The sequence below is a fragment of the Phacochoerus africanus genome, chromosome 2, assembly GCF_016906955.1.
Source record: "Phacochoerus africanus isolate WHEZ1 chromosome 2, ROS_Pafr_v1, whole genome shotgun sequence".
Taxonomy (NCBI): domain Eukaryota; kingdom Metazoa; phylum Chordata; class Mammalia; order Artiodactyla; family Suidae; genus Phacochoerus; species Phacochoerus africanus.
The window spans coordinates 132,022,591-132,050,074 of NC_062545.1; the positions used below are offsets into that span (position 1 = coordinate 132,022,591).

Below are 27,484 nucleotides of genomic sequence, written 5' to 3' on the forward strand. Positions count from 1 at the left end.
ACCAGAAGCTAGGGACTAAAATAAATGAATTGGCTTTTATTACTACTCAGTTGGCATGAATTGTTTCTCACAGGTTATGTGGCTATTTTTTTTAAATGGTTTTAAGTAATTCACTCCAGGTTATTGCCACATAGTTAAGTGAACTAAAAGGTGGAGATTACAGAAACTCCCAAGACACTTGTGACCTTTCCCCTAATGACAACTTTTATTCGAATGACTTTATGGGAATGCTACATTGTGAAAGAAGGTAAGAGAACAAAGACAATACATCAAATGTTTTATGCCGACACGAAGTGTTTTTGACAGGGTTTGTGTGTGTGGTTTTTCTTTTCTTTCTTTCTTTTTTTTTTTTGTCTTTTTGCTATTTTTTGGGCCACTTCCGCGGCATATGGAGGTTCCCAGGCTAGGGGTTGAATCGGAGCTGTAGCCACCGGCCTATGCCAGAGCCACAGCAACGCGGGATCCGAGCCGCGTCTGCAACCTACACCACGGCTCACGGCAACGCCGGATCATTAACCCACTGAGCAAGGGCAGGGACCGAACCCGCAACCTCATGGTTCCTAGTCGGATTCGTTAATCACTGCGCCATGACGGGAACTCCCTGTTTTTGTTTTCTTTTTAGGGCTGCATCTGTAGCATATGGAAGTTCCTGGGCTAGGGGTGAAATTGGAGCTGCAGCTGCTGGCCTATACCACGGCAACATGGGATTCGAGCCACATCTTTGCTGCAAGGCCAGATCCTTAATCCACTAAGCAAGGCCAGGGATCAAACCCACAACCTCAGAGAGGCTATGTCGGGTCCCTAGCCCACTGAGTCACAACAGGAACTCTTAAAGATTACTGCTTTAAGAATCAACTATGCTGATGAGCACTAACTGGATACACTGGTGGCTCAACTTCCAGAGCAGAGGAATAACGGTGTACCAGGCCAGGGGAGAACAAGGGTAGAAGCCACTCGAAATGCCCTAGGTTAATTTATCCAAACATAATCAAATCATGCATGTATTAAGGCCCAATTCCAGTCCTCCTCAGGCCACCTCACAAGAACTCTTCCCTGAATTGTGAATGTGGGTACCACACAATTTCAGGTACCTAACCCTGTGGGCTTATCTCCACAACCAGGTTGTGGGCATCTTATGTCACCATCTGCTTTGAATACCCGGCATGGTACTGAACTAAGACACTGCAAAAATTCAATAAGTAGTTGTTTCATTAGGCTTTCTGACTTAATTCGTACTTTTACACTGGCTGTGGGTGATAATTCCCTCAGCTTGATTCACTTTTCAGCAGCTAGGAAAATAACTGCAGGAGTACTCAGTTCTCACAAGTCACATAGGAAAATAACCCAGATAGAGTTCTATAGGAACAGAGGCCCCTTTCATTTGTTAAAATGTAATAAAACCAGAATGGGATTACTGCTCCCTTCATCTTAAGGCAAAAATTGCTTTTTCCACCTTCACTCTGATGCACACTCCCTCATTATATGACTTTTATTTTAAGCACAAACACTTTAACTCTGGTGTCACCTAAGAAAGTAGTTCTCACAGGATTTATCGTTGTGGTACAGCAGAAATGAATCCGACAAGTATCCATAAGGATGCAGGTTCTATCCCTGGCCTTACTTAGTGGGTCAGGGACCCAACGTTGCTATGAGCTGTGGTGAAGGTCGCAGACAAGCCTCGGATCCCGAGTTGCTGTGGCTGTGGCATAGGCTGGCAGCTGTACCTCCAATTTGACCCCTAGCCTGGGAACTTCCATATGCCACAGGTGTGGCCCTAAAATAAATAAATAAATGAAATAAAATAAAGTAGTTCTTATATTTACAAGTGTGGCCAGAGGTCATAGCCACAAAGCGTTAAAATTCTTGCCCATATTTCCACTCTTGGAGTCAGAGTAAGTCATAAAATGACCATAAGGTCAAGTGGCCAAACATACTGCACATTACAAACAGCTAACTATTTCTGTCATTTGTTCAAAATCATACAAAGGACTACGTTGGAAGGTGGAGTTCCCATTATGGCTCAGGAGTAATGAGCCTGACTAGTATCCAAGAGGATATGAGTTTGATCCCGGCCTCACTTGGTGGGTTAAGGATCCAGTGTTGCTGTAAGCTGTGGTGTAGGTAGAAAACATGGCTCAGATCCCTTGTGGCTATGGCTGTGGCATAGGCCAGCAGCTGAAGCTCCAATTTGACCTCTAGACTGGGAACTTCCATATGCCGCAGGTTTGGCCCTAAAAAATAAAATAAATATAGTAAAAAGAACTACATTGGAAGGTGGTGAGCTCACCATCCTTAAAGTCATTATGGAGAGACTTAATGACCATGAGTTTGGAGATGCTGAAAGCAGTAAACCAATCTGAGAAGGGATGAGACTAGATAAATAACATCCCTTCCAACTTGAAGATTCTAGAAAGTTAAACAGCATTTAATTTATCTCAGGCCACCACTGCCTGAGTAATTCTGAAGTTACCCAAGCACTCACTATTATCTGCAAATGGACCACTAGGTGACTTACTTGTCATCTCATTATCAAAGACAGGTATCCTAAAACTCAGAACCCAGATGCTTCCACAAATCATGTAAAATACATGAGTCATAATGGATTAGTGAGAAGAGAAAATATCATACGCATTATCGAGGGCCAGCTACACAAATATATGATGTTTTCTGGGATTCTGAAATCCCAAAGCCATGTTACCCCCTTTCTGGTTAATAAGGAAGAGACTGGATTATTAAAGTCAGTTCCTAAAACAAATTCACACTGAGATTTTTGGAGCACATCCAGTTTCTATGGCGACTGCATAAAGTAAACCAGCATAATAGAAATCAATATATCTGAAATCAGGACAGCAAACATCCTCAGTGTAAATTTAAAAAACTGGTAGTCACAGAATCCGTACTTTCTCTCCACAAGTTCAAAATGAAAGAAGTCTCACTCTCAGATCCCTGACTCTTTAAGGTCTCCCATCAGCAGGTCATGTCTTCCAAAGCCTTACTATACGATCTCACTTTCTGTATTTATTTTTCCAGTTGAGGCAAGAATTTGTTTGATTTCCCACCGTTGTCAGTAGCTGTAACACCCTGCCCAGAAACGTCACAGAAACGGACAGAATGTTTTCTACAGGATTCCTTCAGAAATTTGAGGTTGTTCCGGAAAGATAAAGAATTCGGAGACTTTCAAGTGCAAGAGGAGAAAAGAGCGGGATTACTTTGAGCAGGACAACCCCACAGGAGCCAGAGCTCCGCTCTGGGTAGCTGTAGCTGTAACAACTGGTTCTCCATCATCCCCGAAGCTCTAGCGCTGGAAGCTGCCCAGGAACCCCGCAACCTCCCGGCACCCCAGCTCCAGACTTCAGCGACAGTTACCCTCCGTCCTGAGGCCAACCGGCGGCGCCTGGCCGCGTTGCCACCCCCTACCCGAACTCACAGCCAGTCTCCTTCTTGATCTCCTCGAGCTCTTCGTCCCGCAGTAACGTGGAGGCCCGGGACCCCATCACTAAACCGGGAGCTCCTCCGGGAGCAGGGGCGCCTGAAGCGACAGCGGCTGCAGGAGAGAGGGAAGAAGGGGAGGAAGGACCGGGGTCAAAAACGGAGAGGGCAGTATTTCTACTGAGGGCCGGGAAGGGAACCCAGGGGTGGCGCGCGGAGAAGGGCGGCCCAGAGGCCCAGCCAATTGGGAGTGAGGCTGCGCCCGGCTCAGGAGCCGACGTCGACGTTCCTAGCTCCAGCCCCCGAATGAATCAGCCCAGCGCCAGGCCAGGTCTAGCTCAAAACGGACCACGCCCCCGGAACCATGATGCCACCGGCCTTAAATGGGCAATGCCACTCTGGCCTTAGCGACCGCAATTAAAAGGGCAACGCCTTGACCCACCGTTTTACAACACGCAGACCTGTGACAGACAGCGTAGCCAACCCCTTTATCACAGAACTCTAACTCTAGAAATCCCACCCTACAACTGGCATGGATCGCGGAGAGAAACAATCAAAATAGGCAAAACGTCGCTTGGGTGAAAGCCAGGGCGTGTCTCCTGGGAACTGCATGCTGGGAGTTGCGTCTCATTTTTCCTGCCTGGGGGGCGCTCGGCTGCCAGCTTCGGGGCCGCGCGCTGATTGGCTCCTTGGGAAACAGCCGGGACCTCCTGTTCAGGCCGGTTGGCGTCCGCTCCGCTGCGTCGGTGTCCAACGCTGCGTACTTTTCTGTAATTTGTTTTTTTCTGGACTGTCCTTTGGTAACAGCCACCGCGGGCTTGGGACTTCCCGAGAGTTCTTCCTTAACAGCAGTCCCTCTTTTGTTAGTTCAAGACTGAAGCGCGAGGAACTCACCATTTGGCTGAAATAGGGACCAGATTTCCTAAACTACCGTCGGAGAAAAAAAAAATCTAACGGTGGAGGAGAGAATTTCTAGCGTATGGCCCGCAGTTTGTTTTTAAGTTTCTTATTTTGCCTTAAAGATGAGGGATTTTGCATTTTGTTCTCATGGCATATTTTTGTTTTCCTGAAAACGTTTAAAGCCACTTGTTAAATTAGTACACCCTGCCAGGTGAACCAGATCTTTAACTGTGGCTTCAGTGCCTTTACACCCCTTCCCTCGATTGTTGGGCTTGTTACAGAACCGATTTGAATTATGGAAGAACCAAATTTTGACCTCTGTCACTTAGTACCTAAGCACTAGAAGGCTATTTTAGCGAGCTGCCCAAGTCAACTTAGATTACTAGTTTTAAGTTTTACCTAAGGCTTTGATAGATTGGCATGAGATCAAGTTTATAGTCTTACTGAGTTTGTTTTCGTGATTGACTTACTCTGTTCTGTCCTAATAATGTCTGCCGTCATACACAGAATGTAGCATTTTGGATATGCTCGTCTAGACCACAGGAGCTTCCTTTTATCCTGCGAGTATGAGTATGGTAGAAAAAGTTTGATGTCAGCGACATGTGTCCATTTTCTGAGTCTGCCTTGAAGCCTGTCTCTGGATCCTGACCTTACTTGTTGCTTCCAAATTTTGAATCTTACCTTTTGCAGCTGTCCTCAAGGCTTTCTTTGCTTTGTGCTGTTTTTCTGATTTACTTTAACATTTCTTAAATTTCCTTATTGTCCAAGCATTTCACAAACTTGTTTCTTGTGTTTTTAAAAATACAGATGTTTATCTCTGAAGGGCTGGTATTTCCAGTTTTAGGTTCGCTGTTATTTCTGTAAAAATTCCCCTTTGCCTGTTGGATTAATGAGCAAAGAAGAATGGTTTTTCCAGGTGCTCTGGTGACGTGTTTTATGCTGTCTCTGGATGCATAGCACCAGGGATCTCGTAGGGGTTTTAGTTCAAGTTTCAAGTTCTAGCTCTGTGACTTTGGGCAGGTGTCTTAAATCTTTAAGCCTCAGTCCTACATCTGTAAATTAGGTAATTATTGAGGCATTAAATAATTTTTGTGAAAGCACTTGCTAGACCTTAAATTTTAAAATGTGTTTTTCTGGTTAAAAATGATAACTTCTCATCTTATTTCTAGTTGAATTGGGCCTTATTTAGTCAATGTTTTATAGTTAAATAGGTTGCAAAATTCACTTGTTGTCTATGCCTAGTGTGGCAAAAGCAAGCCACTTTTAAATTTAAACCATTCTCATCTTCTTCCTAGTTGAACTGGGCCTTAGTTATTTGGTCAATGTTTTATAGCTAAAGTAAATGGAAAATTCACTGGTTGACTGTTCCTAGTGTGGCAAAGGCAAGCCACTTTTAAATTTAAACCAATGTAAATTTAAACATTTAGCTGAGGTTCTAAATGCAAAGACATCCAAATAACAGGATTGTTCTAAAAGATACTTTAAAAAAAAAAAAAGGATTCATCTTTTAAATTACAGTATTACACTAAGGAACATAAGAGTAGGAGTTCCCATTGTGGCTCAGCGGTAACAAACCCAACTAGTATCCATTAAGATTTGGGTCTAAGCCTTGGCCTCACTCACTGGGTTAAGGATATGGCGTTGCTGTGAGCTGTGGTGTAAATTGAAGACGTCGCTTGGATCCTGCGTAAGCTGATGATGATGTGGCTATGGCGTAGGCCAGCAGCTGCAGCTCCTATTCAACCCCTAGCTGGGAACTTCCACACATGTGCCCCCACCAAAAAAAGCAAAAAAAACCACCCGAAACCAAAACAAACAAACGAATGTAAGAGTATCTGCAATGAGTGATAGTTATTTCCACAAGGTCAGTTTTTTCTTTGTACATTTCTGCATTGTTATTTTTGTAATGAGCATGTATAATTTAAAAAAAAAATTGAGTTTTACAGAACCAGTGTGGCATGTGGCAGTTTAATCTGTTAGGCTGCACAGCCTGGTTGGTGACATTGCAGCAGCCCAAGCCCTGAGCTCTAGCTAGAGTGTGGTGGAATGGCTCTCACAGTGACATGACAGCTGGATTGGTAATGTGTAAATTATGATAGTTTTAAGTCATTTATTCTTTGGTAACCAAATGTCAGGCTCTGGAAGTGTGACTAATCTGGAAGAGGCTACATTCAGAAGAGGCTAGGTCCCAGACATATCTAGGTAAACAATTCATCACAACATGTGGTGGCAAATATTTGCCAATATCAGTTTTTTTATTTGTTCTTGTACTTTTTTTTGGTTGATGTTAAAGATGTATGTATGTGCTATTAAAAACCATCTAAATGTTCTTCTTATTCCATTTAGCTAAGGAATGAAAAGTGCTATTAAGCCATTTTATAGACGAAGAAGTCCAAGCCAAAGTTTTATAATTTTCAGTTTCCCATGTATAAATTAGAATTGGTACTTAAAATGATCCTTTTCTCATTATCACTCTAAAAAGATGAACAGATTTGAATTACTCTAGTATTTTTATTCTTCTTGTCCCTTCCAGTTATGTGCAAAGGAAAAATAACTCTGTTCTTCCCACACTATTTTTTTAAAATAATGGATCTCTTTTATTTTCAAGTGTTTGGATACTTAAAGAAGATTACTTGAAGACTGCTTTTGGAATCAGGTAGTATGGATCCAAGCAGTGACTACCATTTCCTCAACCAGATTTTGTGGAGAAGAGTGAAACTCACATTGATTTGTGGCATCTTTGAGGGAGTGCTTCAGCATGTGGACCCTAACAAGATTATTGTCCTAAAGAAAGGTCTCATTTTATTTTTCTTAATCTTCTGCCTTTTAGGAGACTAATAACAAAGTTTGGGGGATGGCTCTGGGCTCCCTTAGCAGCTGGAAGAGTGGCATTATTCCTATTTTAGGGAAAGGGTAGTGAGGAAGATTAGAATGCAGTTTTCTGTCACAGAGCAGTATGGCTATATATGCTGGCTTGTCTCTGCTTCTATACTTTTATTGACATGAGAGTGAACATTTTCAATATGGAGAGTTTTTTTTTTTTAAAAAAACTGGGTACTACTTTTAATTTCTTTGTATAGGCATCTTGAAATTAAAAATAACCACTGTATTAGATAGAATTGCCTTTGGCTTCAATAGGCAAATTCAAAAGCCAGTAAGGGATTAATTTTTCTCATGTGAGGAATAGTGCAGTGGCTCAAAGATGCCAGGAGGGATCAGGTGTCTTGTGCTTCTGCTCTGCCAACTCAGTGATCATCTGTTATCCTCATGGTTACAAGGTAGCCTCTGTACTTCCCAGCTTCAATACTGGTTCATATAAAGGATGCAATTCAGAAACAGCCAAGTGGAAAGGATTTGTAGGGTAAGGGCTAGAGTTTCTACCCTCTCTGGGAGTGCTACCCTTCTAGTTCCTTCATGTGTTCACCTTGAAGCTCCAATATATCGTTTTTATTCAGCTAGAATATTGACTTGCTGGAGGAGTTGTTTTCCTGGTATGATAAGTTTCAAGTTCACAACTGAAATGTGTAAATGACATTTGCAAGATTGGTGTCATTGTTAAGCCATATTATGAGTTAAAATGGACTTTTATGGGGGAGTTCCCATTGTGGTGCTGTGGAAACGAATCTGACTAGTAACGTGAGATTGCAGGTTCAATTCCTGGCCTCACTTAGTGGGTTAAGGATCCAGCATTGCTATGGCTGTGTTGTAGGCCAGTAGCTGTAGCTCCAATTCAACCCCTAGCCTGGGAACCTCCATATGCATTGGGTGTAGCCCTAAAAAGCAAAAAAAAAAAAAAAAAAAAAGGACTTTTGTGGGCTAAGGTGGGACTATACCAGGCTCTCGCAATATTACTTCTCTTGGTAATCATTTACTGAGTTTTGTACCCCAGGCACTGTACTGGGTACCAGGGCTTTGGATAAGAATAACATGTCTCTGTTTTCAAAAAACTTAGGGAGAGAGATAAACAAGTAGAAACATATGATGATCCAGTGTGATATCCTCTCTGATAGAGGGAGGCACGGATGCTATGGAGGAGTTCCTGTGGTGGTGCAGTAGAAACAAATCCGACTAGGAACCATGAGATTGCGAGTTCGATCCCTGGCGTCACTTAGTGGGTTAAGGATCCAGTGTTGCTGTGAGCTGTGATGGTCGCAGATGTGGCTCAGATCTTGTGTTGCCATGGGATAGGCTGGCAGCTGTAGCTCTGATTTGACCCCTAGCTCGGGAACTTCCATGTGCTGCACTGTGGCCCTAAAAAGCAAAACAAAACAAAACAAAAAACCTTGCTGCATTCAGAAAACCTAAGTAAATGTCACTGTGAGGATTTGGTGAGAGAAAAGGCTGTAGAAGAGAAGTAGGCTTGGGACAGATCAGAAGAACCTCATATGTCATAACATTTAGACAACTCTGAAAGTGAAGAGGAACAGTCTGAAATATTTTTAAGTAAGGGTCATATAGATTTTCAAGTTAGTTGTCTGAAATTCTAATGTTATGCTATTTAGAAACCATGCCCAGCTGCTAGAAACAGATTCACTTTCAGTGGCTTTAACAGATGAGTTTATTCTTGCATATAAAAGAAGGCAGGTATCCCAGAGCTACTGGGACTCTCCCCAGAGTTGTCAGGGACCCAGGATTCCTTATCTTTCTGCATTACCATCTTTAGCACATGGCTTCAAACCTCAAGGTTATATGATAGCTGGTGAAGTTACAGACAAGAAAAAGAGGAAAGGTAGGGTGGGGGCTGTTTGGTTGGAGGTGGGGGTCGGGGGGATGTGTTCCTCATCTTAATGAGATGTCCTGGAAATCTATAGACTACCACTGTCTGCAGGGGGACTGAGCACACTGCTAGCCTGAATAAATGGCATCGAGTAGACAGAAATCAGTAAATGCCAAATCCTTGTTCAACAAAGTATTCAGTTCAGGCGAAACATTTTGGTGTATTTCTCTGTAGTATTTTGTTTGTTTGTTGGAGTGTTTTTTTTTTGGCCACACCCATGGCATGCAGAAGTTCCTGGGCCAGGGATCAAACTGGCACTGCAATAGTCATCCAAACCTCAGCAGTGACAACGCTGGATCTTCTAAGTGCTAGGCCATCAGGGAACTCCTCCCTGGAGTGTTTAATAATGTAAATTTAATATAGTTAACATAGTAAGCTGGGTGTATCATATATTCATTTTTTTTTTTTCTTTTTTTGGCCATCCCCTCCGTATATGAAGTTCCCGGGCCAGATCCAAGACACAGTCACAACTTAAGCCACAGCTGCAGCAATGTCAGATCCTTAACCCACTGTGCTGGGCTGGGTATCAAACCTGAGTCCCAGCACTCCCAAGATACCACCGATCTTGTTGTGCCACAGTGGGAACTCCATCATATATACTTTTTTTTTTTTGGCTTTTTAGGGCTGCACCCGCTGCATATGAAGGTTCCCAGGCTATGGGTGGAATCAGAGCTACAGCTGCTGGCCTACACTATAGCCACAGCAAGGCAGGATCTAAGCCATGTCTGCGACCTACACCACAGCTCACTGAAACATGAGATCCTTAACCCACTGAGTGAGGCCAGGTATTGAACCCGCAACCTCATGGTTCCTAGTCAGATTCGTTTCTGCTCTGCCATGATGGGAACTCCCTATATATACATTTTTAAATTAACACTGTAACAAACATTTTCTCATGTTATTTAAAAACTTCAGGAGTTCCTATTATGGCTCAGTGGGTTAAGAACCCAGCTGGAGTTCCTGTCGTGGCACAGCAGAAACAGAAACAAATCTGACTAGGAACCATGAGGTTATGGGTTCGATCCCTGGCCTAGCTCAGTGGGTTAAAGATCTGACGTTGCCGTGAGCTGTGGTGTGGGTCAAAGATGCAGCTCGGATTTGGTGTTGCTACGGCTGTGGCATAGGCCAGCAACTGTAGCTCTGATTAAACCCCTAGCCTGGGAACCTACATATGCCACACGTAGAACTCAGCTAGTATCCATGAGGATGTGGGTTTGATCCCTGGCCATGAACAGTGGGTTAAAGGATCTGGCATTGCCATGAGCTGTGGTGTAGGTCACAGATGCATCTCGCATCTGACCTTGCTGTGGCTACGGTGTAGGCCTGCAGCTACAGCTCCAATTAGACCCTAGCCTGGGAACTTCCATATGCAGCAGGTGCACCCTGAAAAGAATACAAAAACACCTTGAATTTGATGGCTAAACATTTTAAAGCAAAAAGCTTAAAAATATTTGTTGTGTTTTATAATGATAAGTTATATTTGTATATTCGATAGTTAAGAATTAAAACGAGTTACTACAGTGGCATAGTGGTTTAAAAATCCAACTGCATTGGCTTGGGTCTCTAGGGAGGCACGGGTTCAATGGGTTAAGAATCTGGCATTGCTACAGCTGTGGCATAGGTCACAGCTGTGGCTTGGTTCAGTCCCTGGCCAAGGAACTTCCATATGCTGCAGGGCGTGGCCATAAAAAAATAATTATAACAAATTCTAATTATAAGATACAATTTAATGTTTGTTTTATTTTATAATTATTTTCTTAGGAATAGTTCCTACAAGTGAAATTACTGAGTGAAAGTTAAATATATTTGAAATGTTTTTGATGCATATTTTAAGTAGTTTTTCTTTCTTTCTTTCCCTTCCTTCCTTCCTTCCTTCCTTCCTTTGTCTTTTTAGGGCTGTATCCTTGGCATATGAAAGTTCCCAGGCTAGGGAGTCAAATCAGAACTACAGCTGCCAGCCTCAGCCATAGCCACAGCAGCATGGCATCCGAGCCCAGTCTTCACCCTACACCACAGCTCATGGTAACACCAGATCCTTAACCAACTGAGCAAGACCTGTGCCCTCATGGATCCTAATCGGTTCATTAGCGGGTGAGCCATGAAGAGAACTCTTCCAAGTAGTTTTTCGAGTCTTGCCTTTTTACTTTGCTGCTGGCAATGTGAGAGTGAATTATAGTAAATAATCTAGTCTTGGATTTTAAAAATGTAGATGTATATCTTTCCTCAGTGTTTGCTAGTGTTATAGGCAAAAAGTGGTATTTAATTTTGACCTTTTTTTTTTTTTTTTTGCTTTTTAGGGCCACACCTGTGGCATATGGAAATTCCTGGGTTAGGGGTCAAATTGAAGCTACAGCTGCTGGCCTATGCCACAGCCACAGCCACGTCAGATCTGTGACACATCTGCAACCTACACCACAGATCATGGCAACGCTGGATCCTTGAACCACTGAGCAAGGCCAGGGATCAAACCAGAATCCTCACGGATACTAGTTGGATTTGTAACCCACTGAACCACAGCAGGAACTCCGTTTTTTAACATGTTTTTAAAAATATTCCTAATGAGGTTGCTCATGTTTCTTTCCTTTTGAATATTTTTTTTCCTTTCTTTTTTTTTTGAACATATTTCTTTATACTCGTTTACTGATTTTATGTACCATTTGGTCAAAGCAGAGAGTGACATGACTATGACAGCTGTGTGAAGGAAGGTTTGACGGAGACAAGGAGAGACAAGGAGAACTATTCAATCATGGGACCCAATAAAGAGAAAGTGGTGGGAGTCAGATCTAGGGCTTGGCAAGGAATGGATAAGAGAAGACAGATTCTAGAAATGCTTAGGAGAGGGGATAAGTAACTTAGTCATCAATTAGGTAATCAAAGAGCCATGGCAAATAACTCCCACATTTATGACTCAGAGGTATAGTACTGTTATTATAGAAACGGGAAGAGAAGCAGGTTTCTTGGTTACTGGGAGAAGATAATGATCAGGTTGAAAATCTTGCAATAAGTCTGCCGTTAGTTGAAAATGGGAGTGGTGCTCAGAAGAATAATCATACTGAAGAAATAATCGATGTCAGGACACCTAGGAAGTGGCTGTGCTCATTCAAGGAGAAGGAAGAAGGATGAAGAACATAACCCTAGGGATTATCAGTGTGTAAGGGGCAAGCAGTGGTGGTAGAGGCAGCCAAGGAGACTGGAAGGAGCAAATCAGGGAGATGTGGAACACTGGTTACAAGATGTATATTAAAATTACTGAGGCCTGGAGGAAGGGGGGGTGGAAGTTGAATCAATTGCCAGGGCCAATGATTTAATCATGCCCAGGTAATGAAGCCTCCATTAAAACCCACAAGGACAGGGTTCAGAGAGCTTGGTGAACTTGTGGAGATGCTGAGAGAATGGCATGTTTGGAGTGGGCCTGGCAGCCCTGCCCCCCTTCCCATGTGCCTTGCTCTGTGCATCTCTTTGTTTGACCGTTGATTCATATTTGATATCTTTTGTAATAAATTGGTTATCTAGTGAGTAAATGGGTTTTTTGAGTTTCGGTTTTGTTTTTTTCCCCCCTAGGGCCAAACCCACGACATATGGAGGTTCCCAGGCTAGGGGTCTAAGTTGAGCTGTTGCAGCCGGCCTACACCATAACCACAGCAACGCCAGATCTGAGCCACGTCTGAGACCTAAACCACAGCTCATGGCAACACCGGATCCTTAACACACTGAGTGAGGCCAGGGATCGGACCTACAACCTCATGGTTCCTAGTTGGATTCGTTCCCGCTGTGCCACAATGGGAACTCCAGTTTCTTGAGTTTTATAAGTCACTTTAGCAATTTAATCCAACCCAAGGAAGGGGTCATAGGAACATCTGGTTTATAGAAAATCAGTCAGAATCCCAGTTAATAACCTGGGCTTTCAATTAGCATCTGAAGTGGAGGGTAATCTTATGGAACTGAGTCCTTAATCTATGGAGTCTGATGCTATCTACAGGGAGATACTGTCTGAACTGATTTAAATTATAGGACATCCAGCCACCGTCCCCAACATTGCTTGGTGTTATGAGGAGAATTGCACCTAAGAATCCAAAATAATGTTCAACTTTGTATGTTTGACATTTATCCATATTAATATTTGTCATTTATTTTAACTGGAATTGTATTCCATTGCATGAATGTTTTAAATGTTATTGATTCTAAGGGAAATTGCTACCCTTGCTGGTTCACCAAGCAAATAGACTCCTGGTGAACTGGCCCTATCAGTCTATCAAAGAAAGGCAGACAACCTTGGATTCTAATATAGACTGAAATAAAGCTCAAGCTAAGAACTGTCCCCCCTACAAAAAAAAAAAAAAAAAATCAGTGAGGTCTGGAGTTCCCACTGTGGCACAACAGAATCAGCAGCGTCTCTCCCAGCACAGTGGGTTAGGGATCCAGCATTGCTGCAGGTGTAGCATAGGTTACAACTGCAGCTCAGATCTGATCCCTGGCCCAGGAACTCCAGAGGCCATGGAGTAGCCAAAAATGAAATAAAAAAATAAAATCACCGAGGCCTGGGTTTGCATCCTGACTGTCTTTCAGTAGAGGTGTGACCTTGAGTAAGTTATTCAACCTTCCTGAGCCTCAGATTCCTCCATAATGGAGAAAATGAAATACCTGTCTCATTATGTTACTGGATAATTAAACGTAGGCAAATAATTGGCATGATTCCTGGTTTGCAGTATGTGCTCAGTATGGTGGCTCCAGGTAATTAGTACGAAAAGAAAGAAACACTAAGAATGTCCTGTAAGCCAGAGAACAAAGGCAAGAACAGTATTGTCAAAGAATGTATGGGAGCCAAATACAGATTGTAAACTTTTTTGGGATTTGTCAAATAGGCAGTTGGTGATCTTTGACCTCAGTGAGAATATATTCAGTGGACTAGTGAGGGTGAAACTCGGTTATTTGGAATTTCTGAGAGATATGGAAATATAGAGGTGCTGCGAACACTTCCATCTAGAAAAAAATGACACCATGTGGTAGATATGACATCTAAACTTATCCTAAGTCCCTCACCTACTCACAGCAGAGCCAGTAATTAGGCCAGGAATTGGATTGTTGTTCCTGACAATTACCGTTTTGAGCATGTAGCATGACATGAAACAGGGTGTGGATTCTATAAGTAGTCAGAGGGCTTACATGTTTTTCTGGAATTAGGTACAATAAAAATAAGTAAAGATATATTAAATAGATAGTCCTTATCCCCAAAGGCCTTGGAATATTCTTGGAAGACGCTTGAATTCAGTGTACTACTACTGCCCTTTTAGTTTCTCTTGGACCATTCTTGGGTTCCCTTTATTCTCTATACTACTTGTTTCAAGGTTATAGCTTTATATTTTATTACTGACTCTCTATGCCTTGGGCACGATAATTTGGGGATTTTTATAGAACTCAAATTTGGGCACTTTTGAGAGGCATCATATTTTCTTATATTTTTAGGGAGTATTACTTATTATTAACCAAATGAATTGTTTTCCATAACAGTGAAGAATATGGAGACTGGTCGAAGTGTCCCAGGAGTGAAGATGTTTTTTGGACATGAGATTGTGAATGGTGAGAGTTCATGTTCCTTGAATAATGGTATCAGAATTTTCAGTAGCAGTAAACTCACTGCTCTGCCTCATTCCGTTATTTGGGAAAACAAACAAGAAGTTTCCACTGTGGTGCAATGGGTTAAGGATCTGGCATTGCCACAGCCATGGTGTAAGTCACAGCTGCATCAGATTCAACCCCTTGCCCCAGAACTTCCATATGTCACGGGTAAGGCCAAAAAAAAATTATCTTGCATTTATGAGCTCTTAAAATTGGTATTTGAGAATTGACCCATATCTTACTGTTTTGGTAGGTACTATGAGCAGAAGAGTCTTAGAGAATTTTCATCATCTTGGTTTTATACTGTGAGGGCAGCTGGTGCTCCTTCCTAGAGACTTAGGTCACAGGTAGAATTAGGAATATAAACAGAAAGGAGTTGTCTTGCTCAACAAGTGAGTTTAATACCACATGTTCACAGAACAGTCTGTTATCTGAAACCTTGGGCCCAAATCTTTCAAAATCCAGGATTTTTGGAAAACCTAGCAAAGGGTATATTCTGTTCATATTACATAGCACCTCAAGTGGATCTGGTCAGCACTCTGTAATAAAACACATTTATACAGAGAAAGGGTGGATAATCATACTAAGTGGAATAAAATAAGACTGTAACAGTATGTCAGTTCAGGTTTTGCTGCCAAAAGAGTTAGAAAAAAATCTTTTCGGACATTTTGGGATTATGGAATTGCAGGAAACAACCCTGTACTTTATTTCTGCCACCAAAAACCATTTAGCAAGAATAAATCCAATTGTCTGCCTAAAGGAATAGACATAGAAGCTCATCTGGTCAGTGTGTTTCAGCCAAGCCAAATGGCGTAAGAGGAAAGGGTTGGACGCAAGAACTGGTGCTTGCTTTCCAGAACTCCAAAGCAAAAAGCCCTCCAAGGAGGGGTAAAGATCACTGTGGGTGGAGAAGGGTGGGGGAATGAGAGATCTTGGACCTCATAAATCTGTGTATTTCTTACCAGGGGGGCAGATGTGAGGCAAGGAAATGACTCCTGTAAGTGAAAGATTGCCACTGACTGAAAGATTGTCTTGTGAGAGACATAGAATTTAGGGAGAGGTGAAGATCTCACCAAATTAATGACTGCCAATCCAGACCTACCTTAAGGCCGACAAGTTCAGCTAGCTGTATAAACTGTCCTTCCTCACTGAGTATGCTGCTGTAAATAGTTTTGTCCCTGGAACACCTTTTTAAAATGGCAGTGATGGTAGCAGTAGTAGAGGGAATCTTAATTGTGCTGTAGCTGTTAGGCTTTACAGTGAGGCAGAGCTCTGGACTGGAACAAAGCTAGGCCATGGATGAGTTTACAAAGAGAAATGAAGGAGTCATTACTACCATCTCCTAACTTGGGAGAAGGCTGACCACTGACCAGATTCGTAATCTGTATACATGGATTCATTTCCTTCTGAACACATTCTCAGAACTTGGCCTTGTTCATAATTTTTTAAGCTCAAAAGATGGCCATCTCCTTTCTCTGCCATGTGGTTCAGTCAGCCATGGAGGGGTCTCCATGAAAAGCACCTTAAATAGGAATTATCAAGATGTAGGATAATAATTGATTAATACGTATTTTTAATGAATTTTACTTTCTCTGCCCCATACCCAACTCCTCCAGACAGTTCAGGAGAAAGAGGCATTTGAAACATAGTGGCCCCTGAGAAGCTTTCCCCTGAAATGTACCTAAGTGTACCTAATTGAACCTAAGATGCCACTAATGAAAAAGTAGACTGTTTCTCTTCCCACTGCTGCCAATTAAACTATCATGTGCACTTACTGAAAATCAATTCCAATATTGGAGTTGTTTAAAATGTGCATCTTAGGAGTTCCCGTCATGGCTCAACAGAAACAAATCCGTCTAGGAACCGTGAGGTTGCAGGTTCAATCCCTGGCCTCACTCAGTGAGTTAAGGATCTGATGTTGCCGTGAGCTGTGGTGTAGGTCGCAGAGGCGGCTCGGATCTGGCATGGCTGTGGTTGTGGCATAGGCCAGCAGCTGTAGCTCCAATTGGACCCTTAGTGTGGAACCTCCATATGCTGCGGATACAGCCCTGCATCCCTAAAAAAAAAAGCAAAAAGCAAAAAAAAAAGAAAAAAGGAAAATGTTCATCTTAGAATCAGTAATATACAATATTTCCCTGTATTCCCTGTACTGTTAGGTTAAAAATAAATGGTTTCAGAGTCTATGTGGAATACGTCTCTCACATTTCTTTTGTAATTTCCAGTCTAGCTGTTATTACTTTTCATGTCACTGAACTGTTAAATGCACGAAGATGTAAAAGGGACAGATTGGTGAAAGATTTAAGAGAAAACCCTCAAACAGTACATAGTGTGAGGGAAGATATATTAGGATCGGAATAAATAGGAAAGAAAAGATCTCTCTCAAACCAATCTGCATGACCACAAAGGTGCCCTGAAACAAAAAGGGTAAAGTGGACATGTAGAGAGATTCCTAATCCTGCTAAATGACCAAGGAAGCTATGTAAGGATGTAAGATTACAGATCTTCAATACTTGGGATGGTCTTTTCTGCTCTATTTATTGCTGGCCAATGAAGGCCTCTATGGACCAACATTTCATTCCCAATTACTGTCCATGGTATGTATTAAAACTGTGGGTGTGGTGGGGTGAGGAGGGGAGGAAACAGATAGTTAACTGCTTTCAGATTGGAAACTCTGTTGGAAGCCATTTGGTTATTTTACAGTGGAACTACTGGATGAAGTGGAACAAGGTGCAGTGAGAGAAATGGCATCTTCTGTCAGGTATGATGGAATAATTTTAATTACATTGTTACCCAAATGTACACATCAAGGTAGAAAGCTTTAGTTCTGATTCACTAGCCATGTAATTCCTAAACTGAGAGGAAATAGGTGGATGTTTCCTTCCATCTTTAGGCGGTATCTTCATGTCAGTGCAAACAGTGGATGAATGGGTTCTCTGTGAAAAGTGGCACAATCTGTGTATGGTGTTAGCAACAAAGAACAATTTTGTCTAACTGTTGTTTTTTGTAAGCATAGTTTAAATACAGAAAGAGCCAGGATGGAAAAAATGAAAGATGAAGACCTAAATGTATATAAGCCTTCTTCTACCCCTGAGGCACCAACCACCTCTCTGCTGAATGACCTCAAGTACAGCGCATCAGGTTAGTACCAGGGCTCTGAATTTTTTTCTTTGGCTGCACCTGCGGCATGTAAAAGTTCCCGGGCCAGGGATCAAACCTGAGCCGCAGTAGTGATAGTGCTGAATCCTTAACTGCTAGGCCACCAGGGAACTCCCACAGGGCTCTGAATTTTCTAGGCTCTCTTTCTTATGGTTCAGAATTCTTCAGAGTTGGTATAAGCCTGAATTAAGATTCTATGTGGAACTCTCAGACCATTGTTTCTAGGGTCTGAATTAAGGTAAAACATCATTATTAATTAGTTTACTTAATATTTGAGTGCACACTAAATGCCAGGTATTGGAAATACCAGAGTTCGGTATCCCTACCCTCTTTGAGTGATGGTGCAGGGGAACAGACATTAAATAAGATAAATTGTTACAATATACTGTATGTTGGTGTCACATATAAATAGGAAAAAAAAAGAAGAAATATTTGGAGAGGATGGTTTTAAAATTCTTGAATATCCAAGACAGGTCTCACTGAAATGGGGACATTTTTTTCTTTTTCTTTCTTATTTTTTTATTTTTATTTTTTCTACAGTTGCACCTGTGGCATATGGAAGTTCCCAGGCGAGGGGTTGAATTGGAGCTGCAGCTGCTGGCCTATGCCACAGCCACAGCAACGCAGGATCCGAGCCGTGTCTGCAGGCTACACCACAGCTCACAGCCACAACAGATGTTTAATCCACTAAGCGAGGCCAGGGATCAAACCTGTGTCCTCATGGATACTAGTCAGGTTCTTAACCCGCTGAACCACAATGGGAACTCCCTGAAATGGTAACATTTGACTAAAGGCCTGAAGGAAGTGAGGGATCAAGATGTGTGAGTATCTCCGTGGAATTTTTTTTTTGAGTCATAAAAAAGAACAAATACAAAGGCCTGAGATAGGAACACACCACGATCTTGAGGTGTGGCTGGAGCAAGGAGAGCCATAGGAGATGAAGTGGGCTGGGTGGGTCTTGGAAGACTTTGTAGATCACTGAAAGGACTTAGTTTTTACTCTGCAGTGAGAAGAGAAGTCGTTGGAGGTTGGTTGGTTTCTGTAATGACCGAGGATGTTGAGGGTTTTTTTCCTGTGCTTATTTGCCATCTGAATATCTTTGGCGAATGTCTGTTCATATCTATTTTCATTTTCTTATTGGATTGTTTTATTATTCAGTGTTGAGAGTTTCTTTATATATTCTGTATACAAGTCTTTTTTCAAATATATGCTTTGCAAATATTTTCTTCAAGTCTGTGGTTGTCTTTTCATTGTTTTAAAGCATCTCTTGAAGAGCAGACATTTTATTTATTTATTTTATTTTGTTTTGTTTTTTGCTTTTTAGGTACCGTATCCAAGGCATATGGAGGTTCCCAGGCTAAGGGCCTACACCACAGCCACAGCAATGCAGCATCCGAGCCGTGTTTGCAACCTACACCACAGCTCATTACACTACAGCTCACAGCAACGCCGGATTCCTAACCCACTAAGCAAGGCCAGGGATTAAACTCACAACCTCATGGTTAGTAGTTGGATTTGTTTCCACTGCACCACAGCAGGAACTCCAAAGAGCAGACATTTTAAATTTTGATGATGTACAGTCTGTCCATTTCCTTTCTTCTGTGGACCATGGTTTTGATGTCATATCTATGAAATTTTTCCTAACTCAAAAGTCACAAAGATTTTCTCCTATGTTTTCTTCTAGACATTTCATAGTTTTAGGTTTTACATTTAGGTCTGTGATTCATTTTCAATTTTTGTATATGGTGATATGGACAATTTTTTTTCATATGGACATCCAAGTACTCAGACATCATTTGTTGAAGACACTGTATTTTCTGCATTCAGTTACCTTCACAGCTTTGTCAAAAATCAGTTTTCCATCATATACATGTAGGTTTATGCCACTCTATTCTGTTACATTGATCTATTTTTTTCTATCTTTACACCAATATTAGTCTGTTTTATATACTGTTGATTAATGATACATCTTGAAATCAGGTACTATTAGTTCTCCAGCTTTGTTCTTTTTTCAAAGTTGTTTCACCTGTTCTTTGTTCTTTGCATTTCCTTATGAATTTTATAATCAGCTTGTCAATCTCTATCCAAAAAAAAAAGTGCTGCTGGGACTTTTATTGAGATTGCAATGAATTTGTTTTGTTTGTTTGTTTATTTGACCTCACCCACGCTGTGCTGAAGTTCCTGGGCCAGGGATCAAACCCATGCCACAGCAGATACAATGCCAGATCCTTAACATTCTGAGCCACCAGGGAGCTCCAAGATCGAAATGAATTGATAGATGAGTTTGGGGAATATTAACATCTTAACAATGTTGAGTATTCCATTCCACTAACTCAGTATATCTCTCCATTTATTTAGGTCTTTAATTTCTTAGCAATATTTTGTAGTTCTCGTTGTGTTTTACATATCTTTTGCCATGTTTATCCCTAAGTATTGCTATTTTTATACTATTATGAAATAGTACCTCTAAAGGGTTTTTGTTTTGTTTTGTTTTGTTTTTTGTCTTTTCTAGGGCCACACCCGCAGCATATGTAAGTTCCCAGGCTAGGGGTCTAATCTGAGCTGTAGCCACCGGTCTATGCCAGAGCCACAGCAGCGCAGCATCCAAGCCATGTCTGTGACCTACACCACAGCTCACGGCAACACCGGATCCTTAACACACTGAGTGAGGCCAGGGATCGGACCTACAACTTCATGGTTCCTAGTCGGATTCATTAACCACTGCGCCACGACGGAAACTCCACCTAAAGGGTATTTTTTACGAACTTCTACTTCCCACTTGAGAGTTTGGAGCAGAAGAGTAGCATGATCTGACTTCTCTTTTTATAAAATCACTCTGGATGCTGTATAGATACTGAGAGTAGGGCCAGGGTAAAAGCACGGATACTAGTTAGGAGCCACTTGAAATAACTTTCAGACAAGTGCGTATGGTGGTTTGGACCCTTGTGGTGGCAGGATGGTTGGTAAGAAGCAGTGGAATTCTGGATGTATGTTGATGGAGAGACAAAATAATGTACCGAGAGATTAGATGTGGTTGAGAAAGAGAGGAAACAAGGATGACTTCAGGGGTTTGAGCCTCAACAGCCTGAAGTATGGAAAAGACTCTGGGTAGGAGAGGTTTTGGAGAGATGATTAGGAGTTTAGTTTTGGCCAACCTAAGTTTGAATGTAAGCTGAGAGATGAAGATAAAGCCTTGAGGTGGAGATATAAATTCTAGATCTAGCCTATAGATGATATTTAAAGACTTGATTCTAGATGAGATCACCAAGAAAAAAAAGGAAGATGTATGTGGAATACCACACCAAAGTTTTAGCATTTGGGAGATGAAGAACTGTATGTTATGCTATACCTCTAATCTTTTAAGCTACATAATTAGAAAAATAATTAACTTTCAGGGTCCATAGAATTCCAGAAGTATGGACATTGGCCCATCTCCAGGGCTAATTTATTTTAAACTGTTATTTTTATTATGAATATGCTTTTAGAAAGTGCATGTCTTAAATACTGTATGATATGACTTATATATGGAATCTAAAAAATACAACAAACTAGTGAATATAGCAAAAGAAGTAGACTCACAGAGAACAAATAGTGCTTTCCAGTGGGGTGGGGAATATAGGGGTGGGAGAGTGCGAGGTACAAACTATTGGGTGTAAGATAGGCTACAAGAATGTATTGTACAACATGGGGAGGGGATAGCCAATATTTTGTAATAACTGTGAATGGAGTGTAAGCTTTGAAAATTGTATAAACAGAGTACCAATTGTGGCTCAATGGAAACGAATCTGACTGGCATCCATGAGGACGCATGTTTGATCCCTGGCCTTGCTCAGTGGGTTAAGGATCTGGAGTTGCCATGAGCTGTGATTTAGGTCACAGATGTGGCTTGGATCTGGCATTGCTGTGGCTGTGGTATAGGCCAGTGGCTACAGCTCCGATTTGACCCCTAGCCTGGGAACCTCCATATGCCAAGGGTGCAGCCCTAAACATTTTTTTTTAAAGAAAAAAAAACAGCACATGTCAAAGTATTCAAAACATAAACCCATGATGAGGAAAACACTACTGAATTATCACAGGAAATGTGTAAATAGTGTATTTTATAAGATTACCATTGGTGGGGCTTTTGTTTATCCCTAACTGACAGATAGGATGCTAATAGTGTTCACTGTGATGGGCTGACACAAGTGATCATAGTTCTCAGTGCTTAGACATAATCTCATTACTTCTAGATATGTGAGGTGTACTAGAGTAGGAGTTTAGGAGTATGGCTAAAATTAATGGAGGGTTATTCTATTGCCAATGAAGACATATATATCTAATACTACCATTCTCTTGTAGAGGAAGAGGAGATATCATACATAGTCATTGATCAGTTCCAGCAGAAGTTTGGTGCTGCAGTAAGTATTGCCCTCAATCATTCTCAGTATTATCTGCAAATGGGTTTCATGTCTGGGTCTCATACATTTTTTTCTTATTATAAGATCATTAATGGTTTCCCTAATAATTTAATAAACTATCTGGGAGTTCCCATCATGGCACAGAGGAAATGAAACCGACTAGTAACCATGAGGTTTTGGGTTTGATCCCTAGCCTCGCTCAGTGGGTGAAGGATCCAGCGTTGCCGTGAGCTGTGGTGTAGGTCACAGATGCGGCTTGGATCTGGCGTTGCTGTGGCTGTGGTGTAGGCCAGCAGCTTTCGCTCCAATTTGACCCCTAGCCTAGGAACCTCCATATGCTGTGGGTGTGGCCCTAAAAAAATAAATAAATAAAAGCAAATAAATAAATAAATAAAATATCTGAATGCCTGCTATTTGCCAGACATTGTTCTTAAATCTGGGGTAAAACAAAAATCAAGACAAAATTCCATCCCCAAGGAGCTTATATTTTATTTATTTACTCTTTATGGCCACACCTGCAGCATATGAAAATTCCCAGGCTGGGTTTCTAATTGGAGCTGGAGCTGCCGGCCTACACAGCAACACCAGATCCAAGCCCCCTTTGTGACCTATGCCTCAGTTTGCAGCCATGCCAGATTCTTAACCCACTGAGTGAGGCCCGGGATCGAACCTGCTTCCTCACAGACATTATGTCAGGTTCTTAACCCACTGAGCCACAGCAGAAACTCCTCAAGAAGCTTATTTTAATGCAAGAAAATGAACGAATAATTGTATATCATCTGGTATACAATGTGTTATGAAGAAAAATAAAGTGTGGTATGGTGACTAGAGTGGCAGGGAGTTCCTACTTAGGGTAGATAGAGAAAAACTCTGTGAAGAGGTAGCACTGGACAGAAACTGAAAGAAGTAGGGGAGTTCACCATGTGGATATCTAGGCAGAGAACTTAAGGAAGGCATAATTAGCCAGTGTGAAGGCTCTGAGGCTAAAGCACACTTGACTTGAGTGGAGAAATAGCAGGGAGGTCATTGTGTCAGGACCACGGTGGAAAAGAGGTAGGAAATGGAAGGGGCAGGAGGCAGATCAGGTAGGGATTTTTAGACATAAGTACTGTTTTTTTGTTTGTTTGTTTGTTTTTACTGCACCTTCAGCATGCAGAAGTTCCTGGGCCAGGGCCTGAACCCATGCCACAGCAGTGACCTGAGCTGCTTCAGTGGAAACCACAGGAAACTCCTATTAGACATAAGGATTTTGAGTTTGACTTTGGTAAGATGGAGAGCTGTTGGCAGTTTTAGAGGAGAGTCAGAATTATTTTTCATTATATATTAAAAAGATGAATCTAGATGCTCTACTGAGGCAATTTTTCTATAATCATTTATAATTTAAGATGTGGCAGTAACTAATTATTTAACCTAGGGTATAGTTCACAGATGGACTTTAAAGAAGTCATTAAGTTTTCTGTTTAGAATGCAAGGTTATGCTCATGTATACACAGGTGCACATTTTAAGGGAGAGTTAGCTTTCAACAGATTTTTCTTTTCCTTTTAGGGCCACACCTGCAGTGTATGGATGTTCCCAGGCTAGGATTTGAATCAGAGCTGCAGCTGCAGGCCTACTCCACAGCCACGAGGAATCCAAGCCGCATCTGTGACCTGTGCTGCAGCTTTCAGCAAGCCCTGATCCTTAACCCACTGAGCAAGACCAGGGATTGAACCTGCATCCTCATGGATACTAATCAGACTATTAACTTGCTGAGGCACAACCGGAGCTCCTTAACAGATTTTTTAAAAACAGCTATACTGAAATATAATTGACATGCTATAAAGTTTACCAGTTTAAAACATACACTTCACTGGCTTTTAGCCTGTTCACAGAGTTGTACATCCATCACCACGATGAATTATAGCACAGTTTTAATACCTGAAAAGGAAACTCAATATTCCAATCCCTCCTCAGTTCCCTAACCCCTGGCAACCACTAATCTATTTTCTGCCCCTATGGATTTGTCTGTTTAGGACATTTCAATATAAATGGAATCATACAATGTGTGTGGTCATTTGTGACTGGCTTGACTTCTTTTGCCTAGCATAATATTTTCAAGGCTTCTCTATGTTATAGCATGTATCAGTTTTTTACTTATTTTTATTGCCAAATAATATTCCATTATGTGGATGTGCCACATTTCATTTATTCTTTCACCATGAGATTGACATTTGGGTTGTTTCTACTTTTGGCTATTATGAATAATGTTGCTATGAACATTCATGTACAAGTTTTTGTGCTGACATATGTTTCTTTTTCTCTTGGATAGATATTTAGGAATGGAACTGCTGGCTTATATAGTAACTCTGTTTTTAACTTTTTGAGAATTGGCCATACTGTTTTCCCAAACTATTGCATCCTTACTTTCCTACCAGCAGGGTATGAGGATTCTAATTTCTCCACATTCTCATCAACACTTCTTGATACCTGTCATTTTAATTATAGTCATCCTAATGGTGTGAAGTGGTATTTCATTATGGTTATGATTTGCATTTCCCTGAAGGCTGATAATATTGAGCATCTTAGTTCCCATCATGGCTCAGTAGAAATGAATCTGACTAGCATCCATGAGGATGCAGGTTCGATCCCTGGCCTTGCTTGGTGGATTAAGGATCCAGCATTGCTGTGAGTTGTGGTGTAGGTCGCAGACGCGGCTCAGATCTGGCGTTGCTATAGTGTAGCAACCCCTAGCCTGGGAACCTCTGTATGCCACAGATGAAGCCCTAAAAAAAATATTGAGCATCTTTTCATGTGCTTATTGGCAATGTCTATCAACAGATTCTTTAAAGGGTCCTTGATAACAATAACAAAAATGCAGGATAAAATCTTTGCTCTGGAAATTTAAAGAGGAGTTAGACATTCTTATCCTGGTTTTACAGCTTTCTTGTTGAGGACAGAACTGGAATTTAGTCCCCATTTTTTCATCATTGATGAAAGATACTTAGACTGTAGAACACTTTATGTTCTGTAAAGAAAGATATTGTGCTAGAGTAAATTACCGCACCTTCCTTTTCTTGAGTATTTTATCTACCTGTAAAATTGGGAGAATCTTGTGCCATATAGTTATTTTCATGGATTATGAATTAAGGATTTTAGAATTGTATAATGTTTTAAAATATGATAAGGTTATAGATAATCAGGAACAGCATGTGTTTCTGGGATACTACTATGTCGGTTTTCAGTAATTTAATGAATCTAAGACTTTAACAATTGAATCCATGTTTCTCTCATTCTGAACAGTAGATACTGTGAGACTCAGGCACTGCATGAGTTGCCCTTAGGTAGAGTAATTGCCATGTTAGGTCACTGTCCTTTGCATGGGGGAATCTCGTCATAAAGACTAGAAATCTTTCATTGTAACATCAATGGTAACAAAAGCTATCTGAGTTTTCAGCTCTTACTAGCATTTGCGATATGAATCAATGTATTTTCCAGTTGTGGAATAATTTTATGCACACTGAAAAGCAAATCAAAAGCATTCAGTGGTGTGTGTGTGTGTGTGTGTGTGTTGTGCAGACACGTGTTTTGGATTAGTCAACTTTTGTAAGTTTAAAAAAATATGATCCACGTTGTTTCTCACCATTTTACTTATGCCATTCATGATGTCCTAATTACAGTATTTATTCCCTAGAGATTTTTATTTTCTTCCTTTTCTCACTAGATGCTCCACATCAAGAAGCAAAGTGTACTGAGTGTAGCAGCAGAAGGAGCTAATGTGTGTCGTCATGGGAAACTGTGTTGGCTTCAGGTAAAACATTTCTTAAAGCTTTTTATTTTGAAATAATTGTAGATTAACTGGTAAGTTTATTTTAATATCTTTTTTATATCAGCCCAGTTTCACTGTCCTATAACTTGTTTGGAATGTCTTTCAGTTTTATTATACTCAGTTTATTCTTTTCAAGAAGAAGAACTTCTCTCTCTTTATAGATTTAATTTTTATCATCATCATTCCTGTCTCATAGGCTCTGCTTGAGGTCTTCTTTCCCAGCCCCATTCTCTCACCTTAAATATATGGAAAATTTCAGTCTTTCCTTCTGGATGGCAGCTTTCCACAGTAGGTTTCTGCCACATCATTTTCATTTTCCTGGATCAAGAAGATGTCGGGAGGGTCCCTATTTTATCCAGAGAAGTTTTGTAGTGAGCCTTGAATAGCTGGAGGATGGTAACCACCTTTGGATCAAACTCAGCCACATCAGAATTTAAGGGGCAGAGGGACAAGAAAGCCAACTAAATTCCCAACCAATGTTTTCCATCCCTGGAGTCAGGACCTACCTCAGCGTACTGGAATATTTTATTAGGATTGGCAGTCTATCCTCTTGAACCTCTGGAATGTTTGCCTTCTCAAAGAAAAGGGAATGGAGGTGTCAAGCTCAGCTATGCTCAGGGATTAGATCACCTCTCTCTTGTTCCCATGTGCTTTCTAGGTAAACCTTAACCTTTATTTATTTATTTGTTTGTTTGTTTGCCATGTCCATTGCTCATATGGAAGTTCCTGGGTCGAGGATCAAACCTGCACCACAGCAGGGACTCTCGCCATAGCAGTGACAAAGCAGGATCCTTAACCTGCTAGGCCATTAGGGAACTCCCTGAACCTTAGCTTTTAGGTGACTAGGTTTGAGTTAGCAGCACAAATACAAATTATTTAAAATGAACCTCCGCAAGCAACAAAAATAAACAGTATGGACTATCAAACTAAAAAGCTTCTATACATCAAAAGAAGGATCAGCAAAATGAAAAACTAATCTATGGAATGGGAGAAAACATTTACAAACCATATAGCTGATAAGGGGTTAATAGCCAAAATATACAAAGACCTTATACAACTCAACAGCAAAACCCTCCTGCAAATAATCCAATTTAAAAATGGGCAAAGGAACTGAATAGACATTTTTCCAAAGAAGATATATAAAATGCCAACAGGTACGTGAAAAGGTACTGTACCTAATCACTAATCATCAGGGAAATACAAATCAAAGCCACAATGAAATATCACTTCATACCTGTTAGCTGTTACAAAAAAGATGTGAGAGGAGTTCCCATTGTGGCTCAGCAGGTTAAGAACCCAGCATAGTTTCTGTGAGGATGCAAGTTGGATCCCTGGCCTCGCTCAGTGGGTTAAGGGTCAGGTGTTGCCATAGGCTGGGGCATAGGTCACAGATTCGGCTCAGA

General features: G+C 41.2%; 2 protein-coding genes across 2 annotated transcripts in view; one reads left to right on the forward strand and one right to left on the reverse strand.

The window, feature by feature from the left end:
- The window catches only part of CHP1 (calcineurin like EF-hand protein 1), a 38,923-nt gene extending 35,178 nt beyond the window's left edge, over positions 1 to 3,745 (reverse strand). The window contains exon 1 of the mRNA XM_047766668.1: positions 3,428 to 3,745. Coding sequence (XP_047622624.1) covers positions 3,428 to 3,494 — 67 coding nt within the window. The 5' untranslated portion in view covers positions 3,495 to 3,745. The remainder of the gene's footprint in view (positions 1 to 3,427) is intronic.
- A 188-nt stretch (positions 3,746 to 3,933) lies between these two features.
- The window catches only part of EXD1 (exonuclease 3'-5' domain containing 1), a 37,982-nt gene continuing 14,431 nt past the window's right edge, over positions 3,934 to 27,484 (forward strand). The window contains 7 exon segments of the mRNA XM_047766670.1: positions 3,934 to 4,199; positions 6,938 to 7,123; positions 14,615 to 14,683; positions 17,423 to 17,480; positions 17,736 to 17,860; positions 22,217 to 22,275; positions 25,977 to 26,063. Of these exon segments, the coding sequence (XP_047622626.1) occupies positions 6,991 to 7,123; positions 14,615 to 14,683; positions 17,423 to 17,480; positions 17,736 to 17,860; positions 22,217 to 22,275; positions 25,977 to 26,063 (531 nt within the window). The 5' untranslated portion in view covers positions 3,934 to 4,199; positions 6,938 to 6,990.